The sequence below is a fragment of the Arvicanthis niloticus genome, chromosome 3 (assembly GCF_011762505.2).
Source record: "Arvicanthis niloticus isolate mArvNil1 chromosome 3, mArvNil1.pat.X, whole genome shotgun sequence".
Taxonomy (NCBI): domain Eukaryota; kingdom Metazoa; phylum Chordata; class Mammalia; order Rodentia; family Muridae; genus Arvicanthis; species Arvicanthis niloticus.
The window spans coordinates 66,204,221-66,228,502 of NC_047660.1; the positions used below are offsets into that span (position 1 = coordinate 66,204,221).

Genomic DNA, 24,282 nt, shown 5'->3' on the forward strand with positions numbered 1-24,282 from the left:
ATTTGGGGGATGTGTGGCCCAACTTTATTTCTATCACTTCTTGGGCAGTACTGTGTGTTATCTCTACACCACAATGGCCTATGACAGGTACCTGGCCATATGCCAACCCCTGCGTTACCCAGTCCTCATGTCTGCTAAGCTGAGTACCTTGCTGGTGGCTGGAGCTTGGGTGGCTGGCTCAATCCATGGAGCAATCCAAGCCATTCTAACCTTCCGCTTGCCCTACTGTGGTCCCAACCAGGTGGATTACTTCTTCTGTGACATTCCTGCAGTTCTGAAACTAGCCTGTGCAGATACCACAGTCAATGAGTTGGTGACTTTTGTGGACATTGGAGTGGTGGTTGCCAGTTGTTTCTCCCTGATCCTTCTTTCCTACATCTATATCATTCGGGCCATCCTGAGAATCCGCACAGCTGATGGAAGGCGAAGGGCCTTCTCAACATGTGGAGCTCATGTAACCATGGTGACCGTGTACTATGTGCCCTGTGCCTTCACCTACCTGCGACCTGACAGCCACAGCACCCTAGATGGAGCAGCTGCTCTCTTCCCCACAGCCATCACACCTTTCCTCAATCCCCTCATCTACACTCTGAGGAACCAGGAGGTAAAGTTGGCCTTGAGGAGAATAGTAGGAGGCCAAAGCACTAAGAGTGAGGTCTGAGTACCTCTTCTCTTCTGAGGAGACACCCAGGTTTCCACTCAGTCTTGTGTTTAGGTTTCAGTGAGGCTTCCTGTTTCTTCTCATTGATGGAGTCTGCCACACAGATCCATACAATGAGATGGAGCATACATGAAGGGAAAGCACAACCTCCCAGCCGTTCTTAGTTTCTCCTCCAGATAAACAGCTCCAGCTGCCATAGAAGTAGATGGTAACACTGAGCCACTCTATAAGATGCCAAAGATGGTATGTGTGCTGGCTAGATTCTTTTTCAACCTGACACAAATTAGAGTCATATGGGAAGTAGGAACTTCAACTGAGAAAATGACTCCATCAGACTGGAAACCTATATATCTTCATGATAGATTATTGATGTGGGAAGGCCCAGGTCACTATGGGTGATGCCACCCCTAGGCTCTTGTTCCTGGGTTCTATAAGGAAGCAGGCTAAGCAAGCCAGTAAGCAGTACTTCTCTATGGAATCTGCACTAGCTCTTGCCGCTAGGTTTGAGTTCCTACCCTGACATGTAACTATCAGCTAAATTAACGTTTTCCCTACCCACAAAAATGACTTTTGTCATGATGTCTTACCATACCAACCAAAACCTTAACAAGGGCAACATATTTATGTATCCAGATGACTAACATTCTAAAGCCATCCAGTGAACCTTTGGTGTCCTGGCCATCATTAGTCAAGCCCTTCTACGATAGTCCACAGTTTGCAGTTCAATATACACCTTAACATCTAGTGTTAGACAAGGAACTATGGATGTTTGCGGGGTCCCCAACAAACAAGCCTGACTTGGGACTTCCTAAGGCCACTCCATGTAGGTGAATGGATGAAGAGGACTCTTGCCTGCTAAAAGAATAAAACTTCTCTTGAAATGGTGCTTTTCTTTTTCAAATTAAATGTCCCATAAGAAAGAGTGCAATGGGGGTCTCTTCAAATATCTCAAGGATATATTTCCAAATGCCCAAAGACAAAGGCCAATGTGAAATGTTACATGGAGAGAAAACTAGGAAATGGATCAGAGCGCCAGCATAACTAGTCAAAAGGAGCACTTCGTGGTCTATGGGTGCCAGATGAGCAGGCTTTTCCTGAGCTGCCAGGGCCTAAAAGTGTGAGGGAATTTCATGAGATCTTTGGTTTGGGTCCATTAGCACCTGCACCTCTCTTTTTCCCTCTGTGCCTCTGATTTGTCCTCTAGCTTTTCAATATGGATAGTGGCTCTAGCCATGTGCTCAGTCTCAGTGCTTACAGTGCAAACTCTCTCAGGCAAGTTTATTCCTATAGTTGTTCATACCCAAAAGACTCACTAGTTTATCTAATTGTTCAAAGAGGCAGAAACCCACCTTCTCCCTTAGATGACAGCTGATCCTCAGTGTTTTGCTCAGAAAACAGACAATCCACCAAGTATCAGATTCCTCTTGCCACGATATTCCTTATAAACTATCTTAAATCTCTACAACAGTGGATGAATAATAAATTATAAAAAAAATAAACTGAAGTTTGTAGCTAGTAAAGCAAAAAGTTTACCCAAAGAACACAAGTTATACCTCTTTTTCCTCTTTTCTGACTGATCATCGTAATTTCTATTGTCACTGTGAATTTCACAATTAATGAATCATTACAGCCAGGCAATGGTGCCATATGTCTTTAATCCAGCACTCAGGACAGTGGCAGTTGGATCTCTGGGATTTCTGAGTTCAAGGCTAGCCTGGTCTACAGAGTGAGTTCCAGAATAGCCAGATCTACACAGAGAAACCCTATTTTGTTTTGTTGAAAAACAAAACAAAACCATCGTTACAATGATGAGTGGTCAAGTCATTTGTCACAGCATGACTGTGTGGTTCACATGCACCACACACTAACCAAATGTGAAGAGCCAAGGGTGGTGGCTCAAACCTTCAGCATCAGCACTTACAGAGGGTAGGTGAAAAGGGGGGCATGATAGTATGTGTTTGTGACCCCGGCACTCTGGAAGCCTAGGAAGGGCCATTGCTACAAGTCCAAGAATAGCCTAAACAGCAAAGCCCTGTCACAGTGTGGAGAGGGGAGAGAGTAGAGATAAAAGGACCAATCACATTGTGTTCATGTGTGGGTTAATAAACAGACTTGTTTTACAATTCACTCATGCATTCTTGAAATTTTCCCAAATGCAAAGTGGTTTTGTTTTTAAGGTATAGTTATGATCCTCCCAGGATAAAGCTTTCTAAATAGAGGTAAAAATTAGTTGAAGGGCCTAGAATGGAAAAGCATTTGCTGTATGAATTAGTTACGTTTTTGTTGCTATGATAAGTAGCAACACCAAAAGCAACTTCAGAAAGTGTTCATTTGACTTACAGTTCCAAAGGATTAGAGTCCAAAATGGGAAAGAGGACAAGAAACTGAAAGATAACTGTCCTGTAGCATTTCCTCCAAGATTAAAGCCTTTTCTGTCTTGGAGGGAAGCTCCTTAAACAACAGGATGCTCTAAAGTAGTTGAAGCATTCCATCCTGCAAGAAAGCTAGTTCAGCTCAGGAAGTAAGTAGCTCGAAGGCTCCAGGAAGTCCCTGAAACTGACTATATCTACTGGGTCCTCGATCCCCGAGGATGTATACGCTGTAAGGACTATTGAGAGGCACTCTGAGACAAACTGAGTTACATGGAAGAAATAGAGACCAGCTGAACCAACGAATAGCATCAGAGCTGATCTGAGCTGTGTGGAAGAGGCTCTCTGTGAAGAGGCTCTGAGAGATCACTGTCCTCTTCCACATGTTGCCTGGCCTCTCTGAAACTGTGGAGGAAGGATATGTGATCCCCTGAATCTTGTGTCTTTCACACCTCCGAAATCAATCCCATATAGAATGCAGTGCTGAGAACAGCTGCCAGCCTGGGATGGCCCTTGGTCCTCTGGACCAAAGTTGCATCGGCTTTTAGATGCAGCTTATTTCTAAGATCAAGAATCACCTGGACTGTAACCTTACTGGGTAAAGTCCTGCCCTGAGGCCCCCTTTTCTCATGTCCAGCGCAGAGTGGAAGATTTCTCATTCGTAATGCTGACATCATTTTTAACGTAATTTTTACTTATTCTTTGTGAATTTCCCAAGTATGCACCCCAAGCCCACTTGTTTCTAAGTCCTTCCATGTTCACCCTCCACCCTTGTAACCCCCACACCAAAAGAAAATAAAAGATTAAAGTTAAAAATAGAAACTGTCGTGTGTCACACAGTATAGCCCAAACATCTTCACTAGTAAATGTTCATTGCAGTGAGTCATCAGTCTGTGGCTTCTGCTGCACCATCAACACTGGATCATCACCAAGACTCCTCTAAGATATCCTGCCATTGCCCTGAGTCATGGAGATCCTGTGGCTATGGTTCTGCAGGACCTGCCCCTTCACATACTCTAGCAGCTCAAAGATGAGGTGGATACTGGGGTGGGCCAACTCAGACCTGGGCCTGGGAAGAAGCTGAGTTGGTCAGATGGACATGGCCAGGTCATCTCTCCTGTAGCTCTCCCATGCTCACACCAACAGGGAGGTCATCATGGTGCTAGCATCTTTTAACAAATGTTTTTTTCAGCACATTATTTTACTGCAATCTTTAGCTTTCTAGTGCTCTTTTCCTCTCTAAATTACTTTTCTTTCATTTCTTCCTGTACTATTTATTGCAGTTTCATCTTAAGTATGCATGAAAGCAATCATTCATAATTATCATTTCACAAGCTCATTGTTATGCTATATTGAAATCTCTTTCATCAAAGAAATTGGTCTGTTACTTTTTTTTAAGCCTCAGGTAAGTTCTCAGGACAGAGGCAGAAAGCAGCCATATTTTTTTCCAAAGTATCACATGAATAGCTTCTATCTCTGCTGCTAATAGAGCCCTTATTGTTGGGCTGGAACCAATGCTGTCCCCACTACAAGTTGGGAAATCCCATCAGCCCTAATTGTTCCAATCCCACCCACACTGAAAAACTCCAAACAAAGAAATGGCTCCAAGAGCCCAGTTCCACATTCTTGTCACAGCTGCTTCCCTGATGCTTCCAGCCACCCTAATCCCCACCTAACTCCTCAGCTCTTGACCATACTTGGGCACAAGCCCAGCTGTGGCTGACAAGTCATCACCCTTTGCTACAGTCTATAAAAGTTCCCCACCCTAATGTATGACTTCCTCAGCCCAGTCCTTTGGGACTTATGAACCTGCCCAGGAGCAGCACCTAATAAACCTGTCTTTATCTACTTTTTATTGGTCTAATCTGGCCTACATCTGTAGCACCTAGGGAGGAAAAAAGCCTATCATCTTGATGCCAAAACCCTGGACAAACTGAGCCTGTGCCTGGTGGGCTGGTTCCAGGTGCTTGGGGACTACTCCTCTCTCTTTCCACCTCCCTACCTGACATGATCAACTTTCGACTTGGGGTAAACTGCCATTTCCCAGTCACAGCTTAAGAGGTACCAGGGTGCCTCTTCTTAGTCCAGGACCCCTGGAACACTCTACCAAGAGTCACAGCTGTGCTAGGGCAAACCATCCCTTTCTGGAACAAAGACAGTCTGTGTTCTGGGAGCCTTGATTTCAGAGATGTCCTTTCCAGAGCTATTCCTCCACCGGCACCAACACCACCCCAACTTTTCAACGACAAACTATCATGTGGGAAGGATGCTGCGTCATAGTCTTCATGTCTCCAGCACAGGCTTGGAAATGGGCAAGGCTGGGTCTAAACACAACCCTCAGTCACCCTTGGGGTGCCTGCTATGAAATTTATCCAAATTCTGACCGTCTCAGACTTCGATCCCAAAACGCCTTAGTTCTATCTCCTGGCTTCAGTAACTAGTCTAAATGGCCACCAGAGGGCACTCTTAACTTTAACATCCATGATCTTGAAATTTTCTGCTGCCCGCATAGGCTCCTATTCCATGGAAGGTTTGTCTTCCCTGAGCTCATCTTAAAGACTATTCATGCTTTTAACCCAAAATCATTTCCCAAGCCTCTAAATACGACATGAAGGTGTGAGTCTACTGCCTTCTCTACAATGTGGATTTCAATACAGATTACAAACAATGAATAATGCTAACCTCTCTAAAACTTATCTCTTTTTATAAACTTAAAAATATTCTTATAAGCTTCAATGGCCCTGCAAAACTGAAGGGCCCTTGACCGACTTACCTGCATGCTCCTGTGGGCGGGGGGAGGGGGGGGAAGGGGAATGCTACATCAACTGTCTGGCCTGATCTAAATGGGTGATCCAATATCCAAAGAGGGCTGGAACCCCTGCTCGCCCCAGCGCAAGCTGGGAAACCCCATTTGCCCTCCTTCCCTCAACACCTCCTCACTGAAAAACGGAATAAAGGAATGACTCCACAAGCCCAGTTCCACATTCTTCACAGCTGTGTCAACCTCCTTCCCTGATGCTGCCAGCCACCCTAATCTCCACCTAAGTGCTCAGCTCTTGACCATACTTAGGCCTTCACCTACAGTCTGTTGTGTTGGAATGGCGGCTCACATTCATCCAGGACAGACCACACCAGGCCAAAGCAGTTCCACGTGGCAGAGGTTTATTGGGAGGGGGGACAGAGACAAAGGGGGGAAAGAGGGAAAGACAAGAGAAAGAAGGGTGGAAGGTGAAGAAGGGTCTGCCTTTTATTTAGGCTGTGACCTGCTCACAGGTAAGTGTGGGAAGTGGACTCTGGGAATGTATGTGGTTGCCATGGCAACAGATGCTGTCCTGTGTGCCTATGTGTGACATTCCTGAGTTTGGAGACATCTGCCAATCCGGTTCCTAATACCAACATACCTCCCTTTTTCTTATCATAAAGAGAAGGGGGAACAAAGGGAGGGGAAGCCGACGATGAAAGGGAATAGGGCAAAAAGGGGCGTCATGTCCTTAAACTGCTTCCTGCTGTCTGGGGGGCGTTGTCAAGTTTGGGGTGTAGCTGACTTTCACTATCAGGGTCCACTTGTTAAACATTCACATCAGGCTCCTCTGTGAACAGCGGCTGGTAATCCTGTAACAGGAACTGATTAATAGTTTGGTTAGAAATCTTTTGCATTTGTCGTTGAAAGAATGCAGAAACAAGATTAATGAGGCATAAATAATAACACCAGGAAGATGACTAGGAGAGACATTATGAAAGGGAGTATCCACTTCCACATAGTGTTTTCTAAAGTCCCAAAACTGGAGGCCTCATGTTCCCTGACATTCTGTATGTCTGACTGTAGCTCCTGGATTTTATTTCTCACTATCCTGGATTGGTTGACATAGAAACAACACTCTTCTTGGAGGAACAGGCAAAGACCACCTTCTTTAGCTGTCAGGACATCTAGCCCCTATCGGTTCTGAAGCACCACAGCTGCCATAGAATCGATCTGTCTCTGGACAGTAAACATGGTTTCAGACATTTTTTGAAAACTGCTGTCAAGCTTGGAAGTGAATTTATCATATTGGGTCATGGAAGTCGTTATCCCTGAAGTTCTAGTACCAGCACCTATGGCTGTTCCTGCAGCGACCAAAAGTGGCACCACCTGAACTGCCCTCTTACGTTGGGCAGCTATCATATCTACAACTGAAACTGGCAGGGGCTCATTTTCCTGGATTACTCCTAGCTCAGGGAAAAGGAGTACCAACGTGCAAACTCCTCACCAGCTGGCAGGTAGGCGATGATATACCTGAGTGCCACAAAGGACTGACATATTTTGGACTGCAGGGCATTGTGGCAGAGATGACGTATCAAGGGTTGTGGTTCTATTGCAGTCTAGGGAGTTTAGCACTCCTACAGAATGTGTCCCAGAGGCCTTAAACCAGTTTGAACCTCGAATCTCCAGATGTAAGGGCTACCCCGGATGGAAATGAACAGCAGGAGGAGGATGAGAAGCCCATCTCTAATCCATTGAGGTCAAGTTTGACAGCCAAAGTGGAGTCTCATTTTCTGGGATTGGAGACAAGGTGGGTGGTCTCAACATCTTCTGGAGCTTAACAGAGCATGGTCCTGTTAGGGTCAACGTGAATGAAGAAGTATCATAGGTAGAGGAATGAAAGGTTTGAGGTGAGACAGATGGACCCAATGAGAGAGTTCCTCGAGTTTAGCAGCTGTAGGGGTCACAAGAATTACCTTAAAAGGGCCCTGCCATTTAGGAGAGAGTGGTGAGGGCCAATGGTCTGAAGGGGATAGAAGGACCTGGTCTCCAATGTTGACAGGCAGTGAACAGGAGACAGTGTGTGGTCGTGATAGATGGTGGTCAGCAAAGTTCCATAGGAGAGAAAGGAAGTGACAAAGTAATGGGGTGAGTAGATGGTCTGGGAGGGGAGATCATTTAGGTGAAAGACCAGGAGTTAGGACCGGATGTCCATACATGAGTTCAAAGGGTGAGATGAGGAGAGAGGCTGCTTGGGGAGAGCTCATAGCCTGAAAAGAGCCAAAGGTAGGAGTTTTACCCAATCAAGATGAAGTTCCTGTGACAGCTTGACAAGAGTGGTTTTAAAAGAGTGGTTAGTTCTTTCTACCTTACCTGAAGATTGAGGGTGATAGGGAATGTGAAAATGCCAGGGGATGTCTAGGGCCTTAGATAGAATTTGAGAAATCGCCGGGCGGTGGTGGCGCACGCCTTTAATCCCAGCACTTGGGAGGCAGAGGCAGGCGGATTTCTGAGTTCGAGGCCAGCCTGGTCTACAGAGTGAGTTCCAGGACAGCCAGGGCTACACAGAGAAACCCTGTCTTGAAAAACCAAAAAAAAAAAAAAAAAAAAAAAAAAGAATTTGAGAAATCTGGAAAGTAAATTCAGAACCATTGTCTGACTGGAGGGCTGGGACACCAAATCTGGGGATGATCTCTCGGAGGAGGAGATCAGAGACTGTCTGAGACCTTTTGTTAGTTGTGGGAAAAGCCTCAACCCAGCCTGAGAAGGTGTCCACCAAGACCAGGAGGTACTTGGCACATTTGACAGTGGGCATGTGGGTGAAGTCAAGTTGCCAGTCAGTTCCAGGAAGGAAACCTCTAGCCTGATGGGTAGGAAAGGAGGTGCTACAATACCTTGAGTTGGAGTTTGACATCTAACAGATTTTGCAAGAAACAGTAATAGATTTTAAGAAACTTAAGTCCTCAGGAGTAGACTGTCGGTGGGTTTTAACAAAATAAGACAACCAACCATTGGCTATTAGGATGAAAGAGTTGGTGAAGATAGGACAGAGTTTGACGAGTGTCAGGGGGTGTAGGTGGGGATGTGGGTTGCAGTGTGAGAATGTCCTGGGGAGGGTGAGATGAGTCTAGACCCCTAAGGTCTGAAGCTCTAGCTGCCTCATCAGCTCAGTTGTTTCCCTTGGAGACAATAGAGTCATGTGTCCGGTGGGATCTGCAGTGGACAATGCCAATAGCTGTGGGGAGATGGGAGGACTTTAGCATGGCCATAATTTGGTTTGCATTAGTTACTGAGCCTCCTTTAGTGGTAAGTAACCTGCGCTCCTTCGAGATAGCATGGTGGAACAGGAGGATATGGAAAGCATATTTGGAATCTGTATAGATGTTGAGGGATTATCCCTGTGCCAGCTGGAAGGCACAGGTAAGGGCTATTAGTTCAGCCTGTTGGTTGGTGGTATGAGCAGGAAGGGCCTGTGCCTCTACCACCTCTGTGTCTGACACTATGGCATAGCCAGCTTTCCTGGCCCCTTCACATGGAAAGGAGCTTCCATCTGTATACTGAGTATAGATGGCCTGAGACAATGTGCCCTCCTGTATGTGTGAGGGATGAGGTAATAGTTCCTCTAAAGTTCCAGTGCAGGAGTGAAATAGGGAGTGGTTTGTATTTGGTCAAGGAAAAAGATTGAAAATATTAAGACTCAGGCATGATTGGAAGGTGCAGTCTTCTATTAGTGCTACCTGAAAAGAAAGAACTCTGGAGGGAGGTACAGTCTGTAAGTCTTTGTAAATTAGGAGCTGTGACAGGTTATGAGAAGAGAAGACAATTATAGGCTAGTTTGTTGTTGTTGTTGTTGTTGTTGTTGTTGTTGTTGTTGTTTTGTTTTGTTTTGTTTGATTCTTGAATGAAGAGTTCAGCAGCTGCTAAGGTATGACAAGGTGCCCATCCATGGATGGTTAGATCTAGTTTTATTTTTTGACAAGTATGCTATGGGTGCAAAAGAGGGTCCCAGTTGATAACCTAAGACTCCAAGGGCAAATCCCTCCTTTTCAGTTACATAGAGGGAAAAGGGATGAGCCAGGTCAGGGAGGTGTAAGTTCTTAAGGAAAGCTTGTTGGAGCCTTTGAAAAGGCTTGATAACAGCTTTGAGAAGAGATTCATGGATGGGGCCTAACACTGCTTTATTATATAAAGGGTGAGAAAGTAGGGAAAGGGAAGGAACCCAGGAATGTAAAAAACTAGCTATTCCTAGGAATGATTAAAAAAAAAAAAAAAATCTCTTCCTTGTAGAAAGAACAGAGACTGAATCAGATTCTTTCTATCTAAGGTGGGTTGGAGTAATTGTTAGTCCCAAATAGATGACCTGAGGAGTGAACAGTTAGACTTTAGAAGGTGAGACCCTGTAATCTCAACTAGAAAGGAAATTTAGAAAAGCAGAGGTGTCAGCTTGGCTAATTTCTAGAAAGGGGCTACAGAGAAGAATGTCATCCATGTAATATACAATCTTAGATTTAGGGAGAGACACAGACAGTGAGTCAGAAGCCAGGGCCTGGCCAAATAGGTGTGAGCTAATCCCTGAGGTAGAACAGTCCAGGTAGAGAAATGGGTGTCAGGATCTGTCCAGGTAAAGACAAATATGTTCTGTGACTGGGTGTCTAGAGGGATAGAGAAAAATGCATCCTTGAGATCTAGGACTGAGAAATGGGAAGTCCCTAAGGGATGGTAGAAAGCATTGTGTTAGCAACCACAGGATAGAGGGGAAGGACTGCAGAATTAATGTGTCTGAGGTCTTGAACCAGGTGATAGGTTTCTTAACCAGGTGTTAGGTTTCTTAACTGCTAGTATAGGGGTGTTAAAGGTTAAAGGTTAAAGGTGTTAAAGGGCGAAGAGGTGGGGCAAAGAAGTTTTTTTTCCTTAAGAGGTCAGAAATGATAGGCTTAAGTCCCCTGATGCTCTGGAGAGAGAGAGGGTATTGAGGGTTATGTACCTGGTAGAGTTCAGTAACTGGATGACAATAGGAGAATGATGTTTAGCAACATTCATTAGGAGTTCTGGATGTCCTAGACTCGGGGATCTACATGAGAAGCTGGTAAAAGAAACAATATGTTAATGTTAGTAGGTTGACTGGCTAGAAGGAGCAGAGGAACTGCTGGCAAGCTTGGGTTTAGGCGAATGGGGGAGCAAAGAAAATAGAGGCTCCAAACTTAGCTAAAAGATCCCTTCCCAATAAGGGGACAGGACATGTCAGTATTACCAAAAAGGAATGGGTGAGAGGTACACCCCTAAAAATACAACTAAGTGGTGGGGTCTGGTAAAGAAAGTAAGGTTGTCCTCCTACCCAGACAATAAGGGAATGAGAGGGGGAAGTGGGTCCCCAAAACTCCGTCAGGACCAACTAAGTGGCCCCAGTGTCCAAGAGGAAGGAGATGGGCCACCCATATAGCACAATGGCTACCCAGGGCTCCCTGCTAGTGATGGCAATGGTCAGATCAAGGGAGCTCGGGCCTCTTCAGTCATCCATACCCAAGCCTAGGAAATAGGCTGGAGGGTTTTCTGGGAATGATATCCCTCTGTTCTGTGCAACATGAGCAGTCAACAGCCTAATGTCCCTCTTGATGGTACCTACCTAGGACATGGCCCCTTTGGCTTGCAGAAATTAGGGTAAGATCTCACCCAATGACCTTGTTGACCACATTTGTAGCAGAAACCTGGTGGTCTCTGAGCCTTAGAAGAGGAGGAGTCTGGGGCAATGGCAGGGGCTGGTTGCACAGCCTGTGCCAGCATATGGGATTTTTGTTTGTGGGCTTTCTCATCTCTCTTATGGTATACCTTGGAGGCCAGTACTAAAACCTCTGCCTGTGGAGTTAGGAGCCCCCTCTCTAGCTTTTTAAGTTTGGCTTTTATGTCAAGGTAGCTCTGGGAAAAGAAATAGGTCATCAGAAGTTGCTTACCTTCTGAGTTTTTAGGATCCAGATTAGTATACTGCAATAAAGCCTTTGTGAGGCATTCTAAAAACTGAGATGGATTTTCCTGTTTTTCCTGGATGACCTCTTGGAGTTTTTAAAAATTAACTGGCAGCTCACGTGGTGGAAGTCTGTGAATCCCACAGTGGCCAGCTGGTGGCATTGTTTCTGCAGCGAGGCTGAGGTGGGGCTGGGGCAGAGAGCACTCTTTCCCGGCTCCAGGCGGCTTCTCAGACAGCAGCGCAGCTAAAGTTCCAAAAAGTTCCTCCAGTGCAGGTTGCAGCTGTGGCGCGGGTGTCCTTCCCCGCTCTTGCCTGCCGGGTCCTGGCGAACTCCTGTGTCTCGCTGCTCCCCCGGCTAGGCTGGGCTGGACCGGGCAGGGAAACTCCTCAGGCAGGGAAACTCCTCGGATAGGCAGGTTCCGCCAGCACCGGTTGCAGCTGAGCAGAGGAGGCAAGCCGACTTGCACAGCAGCTGAGGTTGCAGGCTGTGGTCAGTTGTAGCAGCCTGCCAGGCGACGGTCCACGTGGCCGCGATCGGTCACAATTCCCGCCGGCACTGGTCCCCCTGTGCTGGGCGCCACGACTGCCACAGCAGCTGCTGGTGGGCACCGCTGGGTCCCAGGTTTCAGTACCAATGTTGTGTTGGAATTGCGACTCGTGTCCGGACAAACCACACCAAGCCAAAGCAGTTCAACGTGGTAGAGGTTTTTTGGGAAGGGGGGACGGAGACAAAGAGGAGAAAGAGAGAAAGAAGGGTGGAAGGTAAGGAAGGGTCTGTCTTTTATTTAGGCTGTGACCGTAACCTCACAGGTGTGGGAAGTGGATTCTGGGAATGTATGCAGTTGCCATGACAACAGATGCATACGAGTCCCTGTCGGTCATGTGTGACGTTCTTGAGTTTGGAGACAATCTGCCAAGCCAGTTCCTGTTACCAACACAGTCTATAAAACTTCCCTACCTTAGTCGAATGCGTGATTTCCTCAGCCGGATTCTTTTGGACTGATGAACTCACCCAGGAGCAGTTCCTAATAAACCCGCCTTTATCTACTTTTATTCTGGTCTAATCTGACCTATATATCTGTCACCAAAGGAGAGAAAGAAAACGCCTCTCACTTATCCCGTCTGAAACCTCTCGGTCTCAGGTCCTCTCAGTTCACATTACCCTCAGCATCACTGTCTTCCAGGCTCCTTCTAGAACAGCCCATTCAAGTCCACATTTCCAAACTCTAGCAATTTTTTATTAAAATAATAATAACGTGGTCAGAATCACAGCAGTCGCCCCACCTCCTGGTACCATACAATTTCTGTCTTAGCCACTGTTAGGTCCAAATCAAGTCCCAAAAATGGTGACTCTGGTGACAACACCCTAAACAGAAGGACTCTGGTTGTGTAAACAAAAGGATTGTTATGGGGTAAACAAAGGCTTAAACTGAGCATTCCTTAAGGATCTCTTAAGGTGGGTTTCTGTTTCTCTTAAGGGGGCACTGTTTTTTGTTTCTTGTTGGGTTTGATATTTTGGCTTTTGTTTTTCTGTTTTTAAATCAGGGTCTCACTATGTAGCCCTGAGTAACCTGGAACTCATTTTGTAGATCAAGGGGGCCTTAAACTGACAGAGCTCCACCTGCCTCTACCTCTCTACCTCTAGTGCTAAGACAAAGATATGTGCCGCCACCACCCCTGGCCTTCATTTTTTCATTTATTTATTTATTTATTTATTTATCGTTTATTTTATTGTTTTCCTGAAGAATGAGCTGAGGTCCTTGCGTGCATCAGGCAAGCACTTGTAGAACTGCTGAGCTACAGCGCTGTTGTGTTTGATTGATTGGTAAAAGTTCTGTTGTGTTGTGTTTTGTCAGTGGGCAGGAGAGTCAGGATCTCATTTGTGGCTGAGTGCTCTCAATCACTTCTCCTCTGACTTGACCACTGGTGAGTTTCCGCAGCAGTCACTGTCCACTGCACAGGGAAACTTCTCCGATGAGGTCTGAGGACTGCACAGTCTGTGAGTAAAGACAGACGAATTGTGGGCACTTTGGTACTGTGTCTATGTGGCAAAATAATGCTAGGAGCTCACTTCTTAGCCCATTAGCTCCCAACCAACAGTTCTTGGCCAGATTTGCAGTACCAGACATGTGTTTTCTCTTCCAGGATTTTATGGAATCCTAAATGTTATTGTAACATTTTTCTGGTTTTGTTTATTTATGACTTTATGCCATGTGCAATTTATTTTTTGAGATTGATTTTATTTTTAGATGTATATGTATGTATATGTGCACCGGATGTTTGTGGCAGCCCACAGAAGTCAGAAGATCTCCAAGACATTAGATCTCCAAGATCTGGTTACAAACCAGCCATGTGGATGCTGGGAATTGAACCCAGGTCCTCTGAACAGTAAGTGCTTTAACCACTGAGCTATGTTAAGAACTTAAAAGCAGAGGGCAGAGGCATGGCAATGCACGCCTTTAATCCCAGCACTCGGCAGGCAGAGGCAGGTGGATTTCTGAGTTCGAGGCCAGCCTGGTCTACAGAGTGAGTTTCAGGACAGCCAGGGCTACACAGAGGAATCCTGTCTCAAAAGAAAGAAAGAAAGAAAGAAAGAAAGAAAGAAAGAAAGAAAGAAAGAGAGAGAGAGAAAGAGAGGAAGAAAGGAAGATGGATGAAGAAATTGCTTGGTGATTAAAAACATTTGCTGCTCTTGCTAAGGAGCTGAGTTTGGGCGTCAGCACCCACACTGGACAGTTCATAGCTGCCTATAACTCCAGCTCCAGGGGAAACCAAGTCCCTCTTCTAACCTTCCAAGCACACTCATGTGCACACGCCCACGCACATAAACAACTAATTGAAAATAAAACTTACGGGCTGGAGAGATGGCTCACCGGTTAACAGCACTGACTGCTCTTCCAGAGGTTCTGAGGTCAATTCCCATCAACCACATGGTGGCTCACAACCATCTGTATTATAGGATCTGATGCCCTCTTCCGGTGTGTCTAAAGACAGCTACAGTGCACTCATATAAAATAAGTAAATCTTAAAAAAAGAAAAGAAAGAAAGAAAAAGAAAAGAAAGCTTACTTTAAAGCCATAATAGTAGGGTCTGGTTGTGTTCAGGGCTGTGGCATTAGAGCAGAGGGTAAAAGCCCCTATTTCTCTTCTTCTATGAACGACTATTTAGTAGAAGAAGTAACAACATGAACACATGCCGTAAGGACCAGCATGAGAGACCGTCCGGAGAACACTACAATCCTGGAGAAGATTGAGACTGGCAGAGGTGGAGCAGTTAGGGAGGCAGGGACAGCTTTTAGACAGGAAGTATAGCAGGAGGGGTTGCTGTGAGGTCAAGAGGAGTAGGGAACCGAGAGAGCGGTGAGAGACCAGGCCGTCCAATAAGGGTACAGCCAATGGAATAAGAGGCCTCGGGAGCTCAGGACAGTAGTTTATCTGAATGGAATGGCAATTGCCGGTCACGCACACACACTAATACCTGCACACTTATGCAACCACACTCATGAACATGCCTACACACATGCAACCATAGCACACACACAAGGGAAAAAAGAAAACAGAAGTGGGGGGATGGTGGTGAATTTTTTTTGAACATCACAGAAGAGCCAGATCAAGAGGAAGTCTGCCGTGAAGCTGTCTCTCCTAGAAATGACTGCATAAGCAAGGCCCAGACAATGGCAAGATCAATAGATGGGCTAACGTGCAAGGGGAACCGGTCATGGGGCCCCACCCTAGTCAAAGAAGTGTAGGCATCTAGTGCCTGCTGGGCGAGGGAGCAGCAGCCTCTCCCGGGGATGAGCCCCTTATTGGTTGTCCAGTCCAAAGAGGTCAGCCCTGAAACCATATGCACAACAACAACAATGATTCAGCAACAACAACGATTCAGCAGCTTGTATTTGTATATTTGTGCATATACAGGTGTGTGTGTGTGTGTGTGTGTGTGTGTGTGTGTAACAATAATAATCAAAGAAAAGGGGGATATCAGTTTGAAAATGGAGGGATAGAAGCTACAGGAGGGTGAGTGACTACAGGGAGGAAAAAGAAAAGGAAAGCAATATAATTCTGCTTTTATTAGAAATAAATAAAAGCCAGGTGTGGTAACGCACACCTGTGACCCAGCACTGGAGAGGCAAAGGCAGGCAGATCTCTTTGAGTTCAAAGCCAGCCTGGTCTACAGAGAAAGTTCCAGGAAGCCAAGGCTACACAGAGAAAGCCTGTGTCGATAAATAAATAAATGTTTTACAATTCAAAAAAAAAAAAAAACATTTGTACTGAGGCTGGTACCCTCCATGACTTAGTCTGAGGCTAAGGCCATGCAGGATCAAGTCTGCTCAGAAGATCTCCTGGATGCAAGGACCAGAGTGGTGCTGATGGAGAAAGGGTATATGCAAAGCAGATTTGATGCTGACCTTACTAATTCATGATCGTAATACGTGACTGTAAGAGATGTTGTCATCAGTCAGTCAACTCATACAGGGGCCAGCACTAGAGAAGCCAGGGCCTCATTCACTCCACTGTCATCAGATCAGCAGCAGAAGTACCTGTGGGGACATCCCTTTTTGTCCCCTAAAACCTAAGACTTGAAGTTCCTTCCCTTAAACAGTGAGAGGGAAATCCCAGGTGAGCTAAGATGGTTTATTATTATTATTATTATTATTATTATTATTATTATTATTATTATTAATTTGGGGAGAGGGCAATGTTGCGTATTGAACTCAGGTCCTCAAGCATTCTAACAAGAGCTCAGTGCTCAGCTCCATCCTTGATTTTTAAGACTTATTTATTTATTTATTTATTTATTTATTTTATATGAGTACACTGTAGCTGTCTTCAGACACACCAGAAGAGGGCATCAGATCCCATTACAGATGGTTGTGAGCCACCATGTGGTTACTGGGAATTGACCTCAGGACCTCTGGAAGAGCAGTCAGTGCTCTTAATCGTTGAGCCATCTTTTTATTTTTATCTCTTCTACAGTATAATTCCCTCCTGCAGCTTTCTAACTTTCCAGTGTGTAGCATCTGTTGCGGGTCTTCCCCCCCACACACACACACACACCGTGTATTTGCCTGGAAAGGCTAAAGAGATGGACCCACCTTTCTCTTGTCCTCCTAGCTCTTACAGAAAGACTGGCCACCTGTAGCATGGCTGGATGGGGATGGGGGTGATGACACTGTAACCCAGAAGAAAATCCAACCCTGGAAGAACCAAAGAAACTTCGTCGAAAAGGCATCTTCCATCTGCAAGCTAGCAAAGGCTTCTTCCAAAAGAGAGGTGGAGGGAAGACAGACAGCTGTGCTCATGACACTTGCATTATACTGCATGCCTAACTGCAAGACATTCAGTTAGGCAATCTCGACGCAATGGACCCTTGAGTACAACAACTCAGTGATCGAGTGTGTGCTTTGCAGGCATAAGGCTCCTGGTAGATCCCCAGCATCTTCACACATTCCCAAAAAGATCACCCCAGTTTTAGATTAAAAAAAAAAAAGGTCGTCGACATAAGATATTTCACTTGTGTATCTGTGTGTGCTTGTGTGTTAGAGTACATGTGCATGACTGTGCCGTGGGAAGCCAGAGGAGCTGAAGTTATGGCCAGTTGTGAGCTGCCCAGCAAGGATGCTGGGAACAGAATTCAGGCCCTCTCCAAGAGCAGTGCGTCATCTTAACCTCTAGGCCATCTTGCCAGCCCTTAACACAATGTTTAAATCCTAGAATAGTTTATGTTGAGAAGAACGAGTTAATATATCAGCCACTCTTTGCTAGGAGAGACTGACACCTCAATCTTTTAGATCTCTCTTGGTGGTAGTTTGATGTTTCTACCACCAGGTGGCAATGTCCTGCCGCCTTCCATCTACACACTAGGTATGCTGGAGAAATCAGGTTAGTCTTCTAAACACACATAATAAACACTTGCTTAAAAGTGAAAACAGAATTCAGGTCAAACTTGAGAAGTCAAGTGGTGGCTGCCTCTTCCTCCCCTCCCCCACCCTTTTTTTTCCTCTGTCTTTGGTTTCCATAGAAATCTGTGTTTAACCAGCAACTTAGAATCCATTTTTGCTCCTCCTGGCTTCTGAGCAACAGCAGAAATAGCAAATGTTGGAAACTAGAGACAGTGTGGTAAGTTTGAAGAGGGGATGCCTACAGACACAAGGCATGATGGGGAGGCAGGGAGGGCTGCATAGGGAGCTGGGAAGGGCGGGTAATGCTCTTTAGCACAAAAAAAGAAAAAAAAGAAAAAGAGAGGAGTCAGTTGGCTTAGGATTTTTTTGTTTTTGTTTTTGTTTTTGTTTTTTTTGAAGAAGGAGTTGTTTTGTTTGCTCTCATGGACTGGCCAGCCACTAAAATACTTAGAAAAGAAGAAACTCTAGATCAATTAAAAAAACAGTTTATTGGGTACACCAAACACCTGGCATTGACTCTGACACCCATGTACACACATACACACAAATAACAATAAATTTCCAAATTTAAACATGTGAAGTCATTGTGATCTGCCTTTAATCTTTATACCTAGAAGTGAACTTTCCTTTCTCTGAAGAGGGAAAGCTCATTTGTTGCCTATCCAGGTCAGCAAAGTGAAAGGTCACTAGCTATGAAATGCAGTGAGTTTGGAAGACTGCAGGGCCTAGCTAGGTTAAATGCTTGCGCTGAATTCTTCTAAATATCCACCAGAATCCTGAAAAGTAAGTGCTAATAGCAGTTTACATAGGAAGAAACTAAGACCCATAGGAGTTAAAGAAGATGCCTAGGAAAATGCAGGTGATAAGAGGAGGTCATTTAAATTTAAGCCAAGCTGCAGAATCTTCATTGTACTCACAACAGACTTGTAACACAATAAATGTTTTACAGTCTCAGTTCCATAGTTTATGGCTTATTACTTTAGGTCAGTATATATAGGATGATGGGTATCTGTAGAGCAGAAATAAAAATAAATGGTAGAAAAACTTCCCTTGCATAATATTCCTATTTTCTAGTGCCTCTTCTCAATCCTCTTTTCTATCAGACTCCCACTAATTAACACACACACACACACCATTACCACCACCACTACTCAACCAAAAAAAAAAAAAAAAAAAAAAAAAAAAAAAAAAATGGTGAAAATTGTTGAACCCAGGCTACATAGTGAGTTAGTTCCAGGCCAACCTGGGTTAAAAAAGCCATCCACCTCCTGTAAAACAATCTTCTACCAACTGTCACTGCCTCCAGAATCTCCAGCTCCTGGCCTGTCTTGCCTATTGGGATACCCCAAGAAGTATTCTATTTCTGCTTACAGGGAGGGTACCCATGGTTTCTCAAAAGTATGGATGCAGGGATCATGGAAACAGTGGCTCTCACTCACTCTTGCTCTCTGCACCGCACCCAGCACTCTCATCTGATGCTAAGGGGTGATGATGGCGGTGACTGGGTGCAGGAGATTGAACCTAGAGCTGTGCATCTCCAAAGCACACTGCTACGCTGCTACACTCACAGCGGCTGCTCTACCTTTGCTCTTACCCAGAGGCCTAGAAGTGATCCAGCTCTTTCTGAGACCTGTCTTCCTGTGTTGAGGACAGGATCTTACTATGTAACCCTGATTGGCCTGGAAATTACCATGTGTGTGCCACCATGCCATGCTCTAATTTTTAAAGATTTTATTTATTTATTTTACATATATGAGTACACTGTAGTTGTCTTCAGGCAAGACAGAAGAGGGCATTAGATCTAATTGCAGATGGTTGTGAGCCACCATGCTGAGAATTGAACTCAGAACCTCTGGAAGAGCAGTCAGTGCTCTTAACCACTGAGCCATCTCTCCAGCCCCCATGCTCTAATTTTTAAAAGAAATCTAAATGCTTTTGGTTTGTATAGCATGGGCAGTAGGGGATAGAGATGAAGTTCAATTGCTAGAATGTTTTTTAGCATTCATGAGGACCTGAGTTTAATGCCCAGCCCCCAGTGAAATCTGGAGTGGTGGTATAATTGGTGAAATTTCACCACCCAGGAGGTAGAGCAAAAGGATCCAAGTTCAAGGTCATGCTTGACTACATTTTTCGGCCAGCCTTATTACTTATTTTATAAGATTGTACCAATAAAAACAACAAAGAGATGTCATCAAAAGATTAAAGTCCAGCCTTAACCCCAGCACTCAGGAGGCGGAGGCAGGCAGATCTCTGAGCCAAGTCTAGGCTAGCCATAGCTACATTGACTCTATCAAAAAAAACAAAACAAAACAAAACAAAAAAACCTATAAAATCCAATTACAAAATTGATGTGTCAGGCTAGAAAAGAGGCTCGATGGTAGAGTGTTACTGTACTAATAACGAGCACGGTTCCATCTCCAGTGCTAGAAATGTTTAAGAACCATGCAATAGTCATCCAATGGTGGTGGCACATGCATTTAATCCCAGCACTCAGGAGGCAGAGGCAGGCAGATCTCTGTGAGTTTGAGACCAGCCTGGTCTACAGAGCTAGTTCAAGGACAGCCAGGGCTACACAGAGAAACCCTGTCACCAAAAATAAAACAGAAAAAAATTCTATACAATAGTCAACAGAACAAAATCTTTCAGTGCTTTTACACACTTCCTAGCTACCACCACCAAAACAAGAGCCCTTTACCCATGCTCCTTAAGTAACCCTAATTAAACTCACTGGGACACACACACACACACACACACTCTCATGGATGCACAGAAGCACACATATACTAACACACACTCACACACACAGACATAGGACTAGTAGAGAAGAAGAAGATCAGGAGGAAGAGGAGAGCACAAGAAAATATTGGGGTTGTGTGATAACTATTCTTAGTTGTCAACTTGACTACATCTGGAATTAACTAAAACCCAAGCAGCTGAGTACACCTGTGAGGGATTTATTTTTTTATTGTTATTATTGAATCATTTGAAGTGGGAGGAGCAACCCTAAATCTGTATCTTTTGAGGTAGAAAGACCCGCCTTAAATCTGGGCCATCCCTTCTGGTAGCAGCCTGTATGAAGAATGTGGGGAAAGGAGTGCTGGTTTTGGCCTGCTTGCCCTCACCCTCACTGGCAAGTCCATTCCTTCACTGTCATTAGAGCCCACTTCTAAGTAGTCTTCTCCCCAACAAAGTTAAAGAAATGGTAAATTCTAGAAAGGATTAAGACCACCTGGGACATCCAGCCTCAGGAACTGAACAACTGGAATCTTGGACTGGAGAGGCAGCCATTGTTGGAATAGTCAGACCACGGGCTGTAAGCCACTCTAATATATCCCATCTTTATATATATAAATGCATTCTATCTGTTGTTTTTTTCTAGAGAACTCTGACTGATACAGGGCGTAAATATCATAAAATATATTATATCCATGTGTAAAAATATCATAATGAGGTTATATAAAATCTGATATATGCTAATGAAACCATCTGCTCAACTAGTGAATGTGAATGAATAGGCTCTACCAAGGACATATTAAAACGATTTGCATTTAAAGTATTGACAGCTAGGAATTAGATATGAATAATAGTCTCAGCATTTAGGAACTGGGGCATGTTCCAGTGGTAGAGGGTGTGTATGCTTAATAGGTACTTAAAGTTTCAATCTAAAGATCAATCCCCAGAACAAAAAGAGAAAGGGATTTTTTTTTTTTTCAGTAATTAAGTTAATCACCATGGGCTTCCTTTCCTAGGAGTGCTCTCTAAAATGGAATGGATTATTATCTGACAGCTTAATGAATAAACAATAGTTTAACTAATCAGCTGCTGAGATCTTTCTTATATAATTGTGAACCACCGTGTGGTTGCTGGGAATTGAACTCAGGACCTTTGGAAGAGCAGCCAGTGCTCTTAACCACTGAGCCATCCCTCCAGCACCCCATCAGCTGAGATCTTAGTCTTCCCACCAACAAAGTTATAGAAATGGTAAATTCTAGAAAGAACCAAGAAAATAAGTTACTACCTGCTTTGCTTCCCACTTGTTTCTGCTGCCTGTGTGTGTGTGTGCGTGTGTGTGTGCGTGTGCGTGTGCGTGTGCGTGTGTGTGTGTGTGTGTGTGTGTGTGTTTTGCATAAGTAAATGTGTACTAGGCCAGAGTGTAACATGGAGTATTTTCTCAGGTCACTCCATCTTATTTTTTTTTTTAAGATTTATTTTTAATTATGTCTATGTGAATGCAGGGCCCTCAGAGGCCAGAAGAGGGCATCAGATCCCCAGGAACTGGAGTTGCAGGTAATTAAAATTATCTCCTGTAGGCACTGGGAACTGAACGCAGTCCTCTACAAGAGCAGTGAGTGCTCTTTAATTGCAGAGCGTCTTTCCAGCCCCTCCATCTTGTTGTTGTTGAGACAGGATCTACCTGTCTCCGTCTCTTAGGACAGGAGTACGAGGAAGGCATTCATAATACTTCTCACGCTTAGACAGCAAACATTTTACACATAGAGCATCTTCCCAAGGTCTTTGCCTTGTTTCTGCTCCAGGTTGTGGGAAACGGGAAGAACAAATTCCTAACATAAACTCTGATTCCTGGGAGCCTTTAACAAAGCCATTTTACTTCTGTGTGTCTCAGTTTCCTCATCTGCAAAGTGAAACTTAGAGATGGTCACTAAGACCCTTCTACCTCCAAACCCTGGAAGCACAGTTCTACTAAACTGAAATGACTCATAGCTCTCCCTCTCCCTCTCCCTCTCCCTCTCCCTCTCCCTCTCCCTCTCCCTCTCCCTCTCCCTCTCCCTCTCCCTCTCCCTCTCCCTCTCCCTCTCCCTCTCCCTCTCCCTCTCCCTCTCCCTCTCCCTCTCCCTCTCCCTCTCCCTCCCCCTCCCCCTCCCCCCTCCCCCTCCCCCTCCCCTTCCCCCTCCCCTTTCCCTCCTCCCCCCTTTTCTCCCAGGTTTCTCTATCTAGCCCTGGCTATCTTAAACTTGCTCTATAGACCAGGCTGGCCTCAAACCCAGACACCCACCTCCCTTAATGAAATTAAAGGGGTGATCCCACCACACCCAACCAAAAGGAATCATGGTTTCTAACATACCTCAGTGTATGTCCTACTTGCTCCAAAAACTTGCCTCTAACACGTAGCCCTTCCTTAGCTGTCTGATTTGTTCTCCTTTCGGACAGCTTTGTTAGGGGTTTGGGTTTCTCACTACCCTCCTTATTCCTGATTCTAGTCCTTGATTTTTTTTTTCTAGTGTGTAAACCTAGGATCCTTGGAATTTCAACAAACACACGCACACATGTGCACACACACAGGCACACCACTCCCGCCTCCCCGTCACCCCCCACTCTAGCCTTCTCTGCCCTTTCCCCACACCCTCCCTTTCCTGTTCCATTACTTTCTCCTCTTTAAAAACTCAAGTTCCTCTGGTATTTAAAGGAAAGTGAAAAGAGTAAGCCCTATCCTTCCTCTTCCGAATGTTTACATCCCTGAACGGAATGAACCTGAAAAGAGATACCAGAAAAGACTCTGAATGACCATCCTTGATCTTCACTCCCTCCCACTTCCTCTAAAACATCATGGCGACTTCCACCTAAAGTAGGCTGGCACAGCTATCCAGAAAGGCCAGGAACGGTTTGCTCTTACTCAGCAGTTTGCACAGGGCACGCCCCTTCACTCCATACCGCTTATGTACTTTTGCTAGCAGAACAACAAACATGACAATACATGCAATGCCAAGAGCCAGAGTGGATGGTACATATTTCCTTGTAGATGCTTGACATATGTTTTTGGTGGTGGTGATGGTGGTTTTAGTTTTTTGAGATAGAGTTTCTCCGTGTAGCCCTGACTGTCCTAGAACTCATTCTATAGACCAGGCTGGCATCAAACTCACAGAGATCTGCCTGCCTCTGCCTCCTGAGTGCTGAGATTAAAGGGATATGTGTAATAGTTGGAATATGCAGAATATGCCATCATCACCCAACTCAATATCTATTTTTTTTTTTAGATTTATTTTATATACAATGTTCTCCCTGAATATATGCCTGTATACCAGAAGAGGGCACCAGATCCCATTACAGATGGTTATGAGCCACCGTGTGGTTGCTGGGAACTGAACTCAGGAGATGCTGCTCACCCACCTTGAGCTCCCAGCCCAATGTTTACTTTTAAAAAAAAAATCTTGACATTTAAGCCATTTTCAGATCTGTAGCCAAGAAAGTGGGGCTCTTGAATGAGGCAAAAGTCAGCAGGACGGTGGGGGTGGGAAGTGCCACCCTGTGGTGAAGGAAAGGCTGCCCAGTCAAGCATGCTTCCACCTCTCCTGTTACTAGCTTTGAGACCTTGAGCAAGAAGCTAGTTAACCGCCCTACACCCAGCCTGCCCACCTGTAGGTGAGGACGTGCCGAGTGTGCAAAGAGAACAGAATGAATACGTTCTACCTCTAATGAAATGAGATTCTGCAACCACATCTAGGTACATTTAGATGAATGTAACCTTTGTAAAGTGACCTTAATGCTAAAATAAGATAACATGTTCAAAGAGCCAGAATGAAGATCATTGTTATCAGTAGAAATCCGACATGTATTTTCAGACTCCTAATTCAGTCCTTTCCCAACTAAGTTATAGAACCATAACATTCTAGGTCTTCCGAAGGTAGAAAT

The 24,282-nt window shown here is 44.9% G+C and overlaps 1 protein-coding gene and 1 long non-coding RNA gene across 2 annotated transcripts in view; one reads left to right on the top strand and one right to left on the bottom strand.

Annotated features, from left to right (window-relative positions):
• The window catches only part of LOC117706018 (olfactory receptor 10G3-like), a 4,308-nt gene extending 2,766 nt beyond the window's left edge, over window positions 1-1,542 (top strand). Inside the window, exon 2 of the mRNA XM_034498825.2 lies at window positions 1-1,542. This exon is cut by the window's left edge and continues 292 nt beyond it. Within this exon, the coding sequence (XP_034354716.2) occupies window positions 1-661 (661 nt within the window). The 3' untranslated portion in view covers window positions 662-1,542.
• Window positions 1,543-6,175: 4,633 nt separating this feature from the next.
• On the bottom strand, window positions 6,176-12,538 carry LOC143441726 (uncharacterized). Its single transcript, XR_013109367.1, has 3 exons — window positions 11,719-12,538; window positions 10,755-10,853; window positions 6,176-6,654 (listed from the first exon to the last, which is right to left on the bottom strand). It is a non-coding gene; the product is annotated as an uncharacterized LOC143441726 (long non-coding RNA).
• Window positions 12,539-24,282: the final 11,744 nt, after the last annotated feature.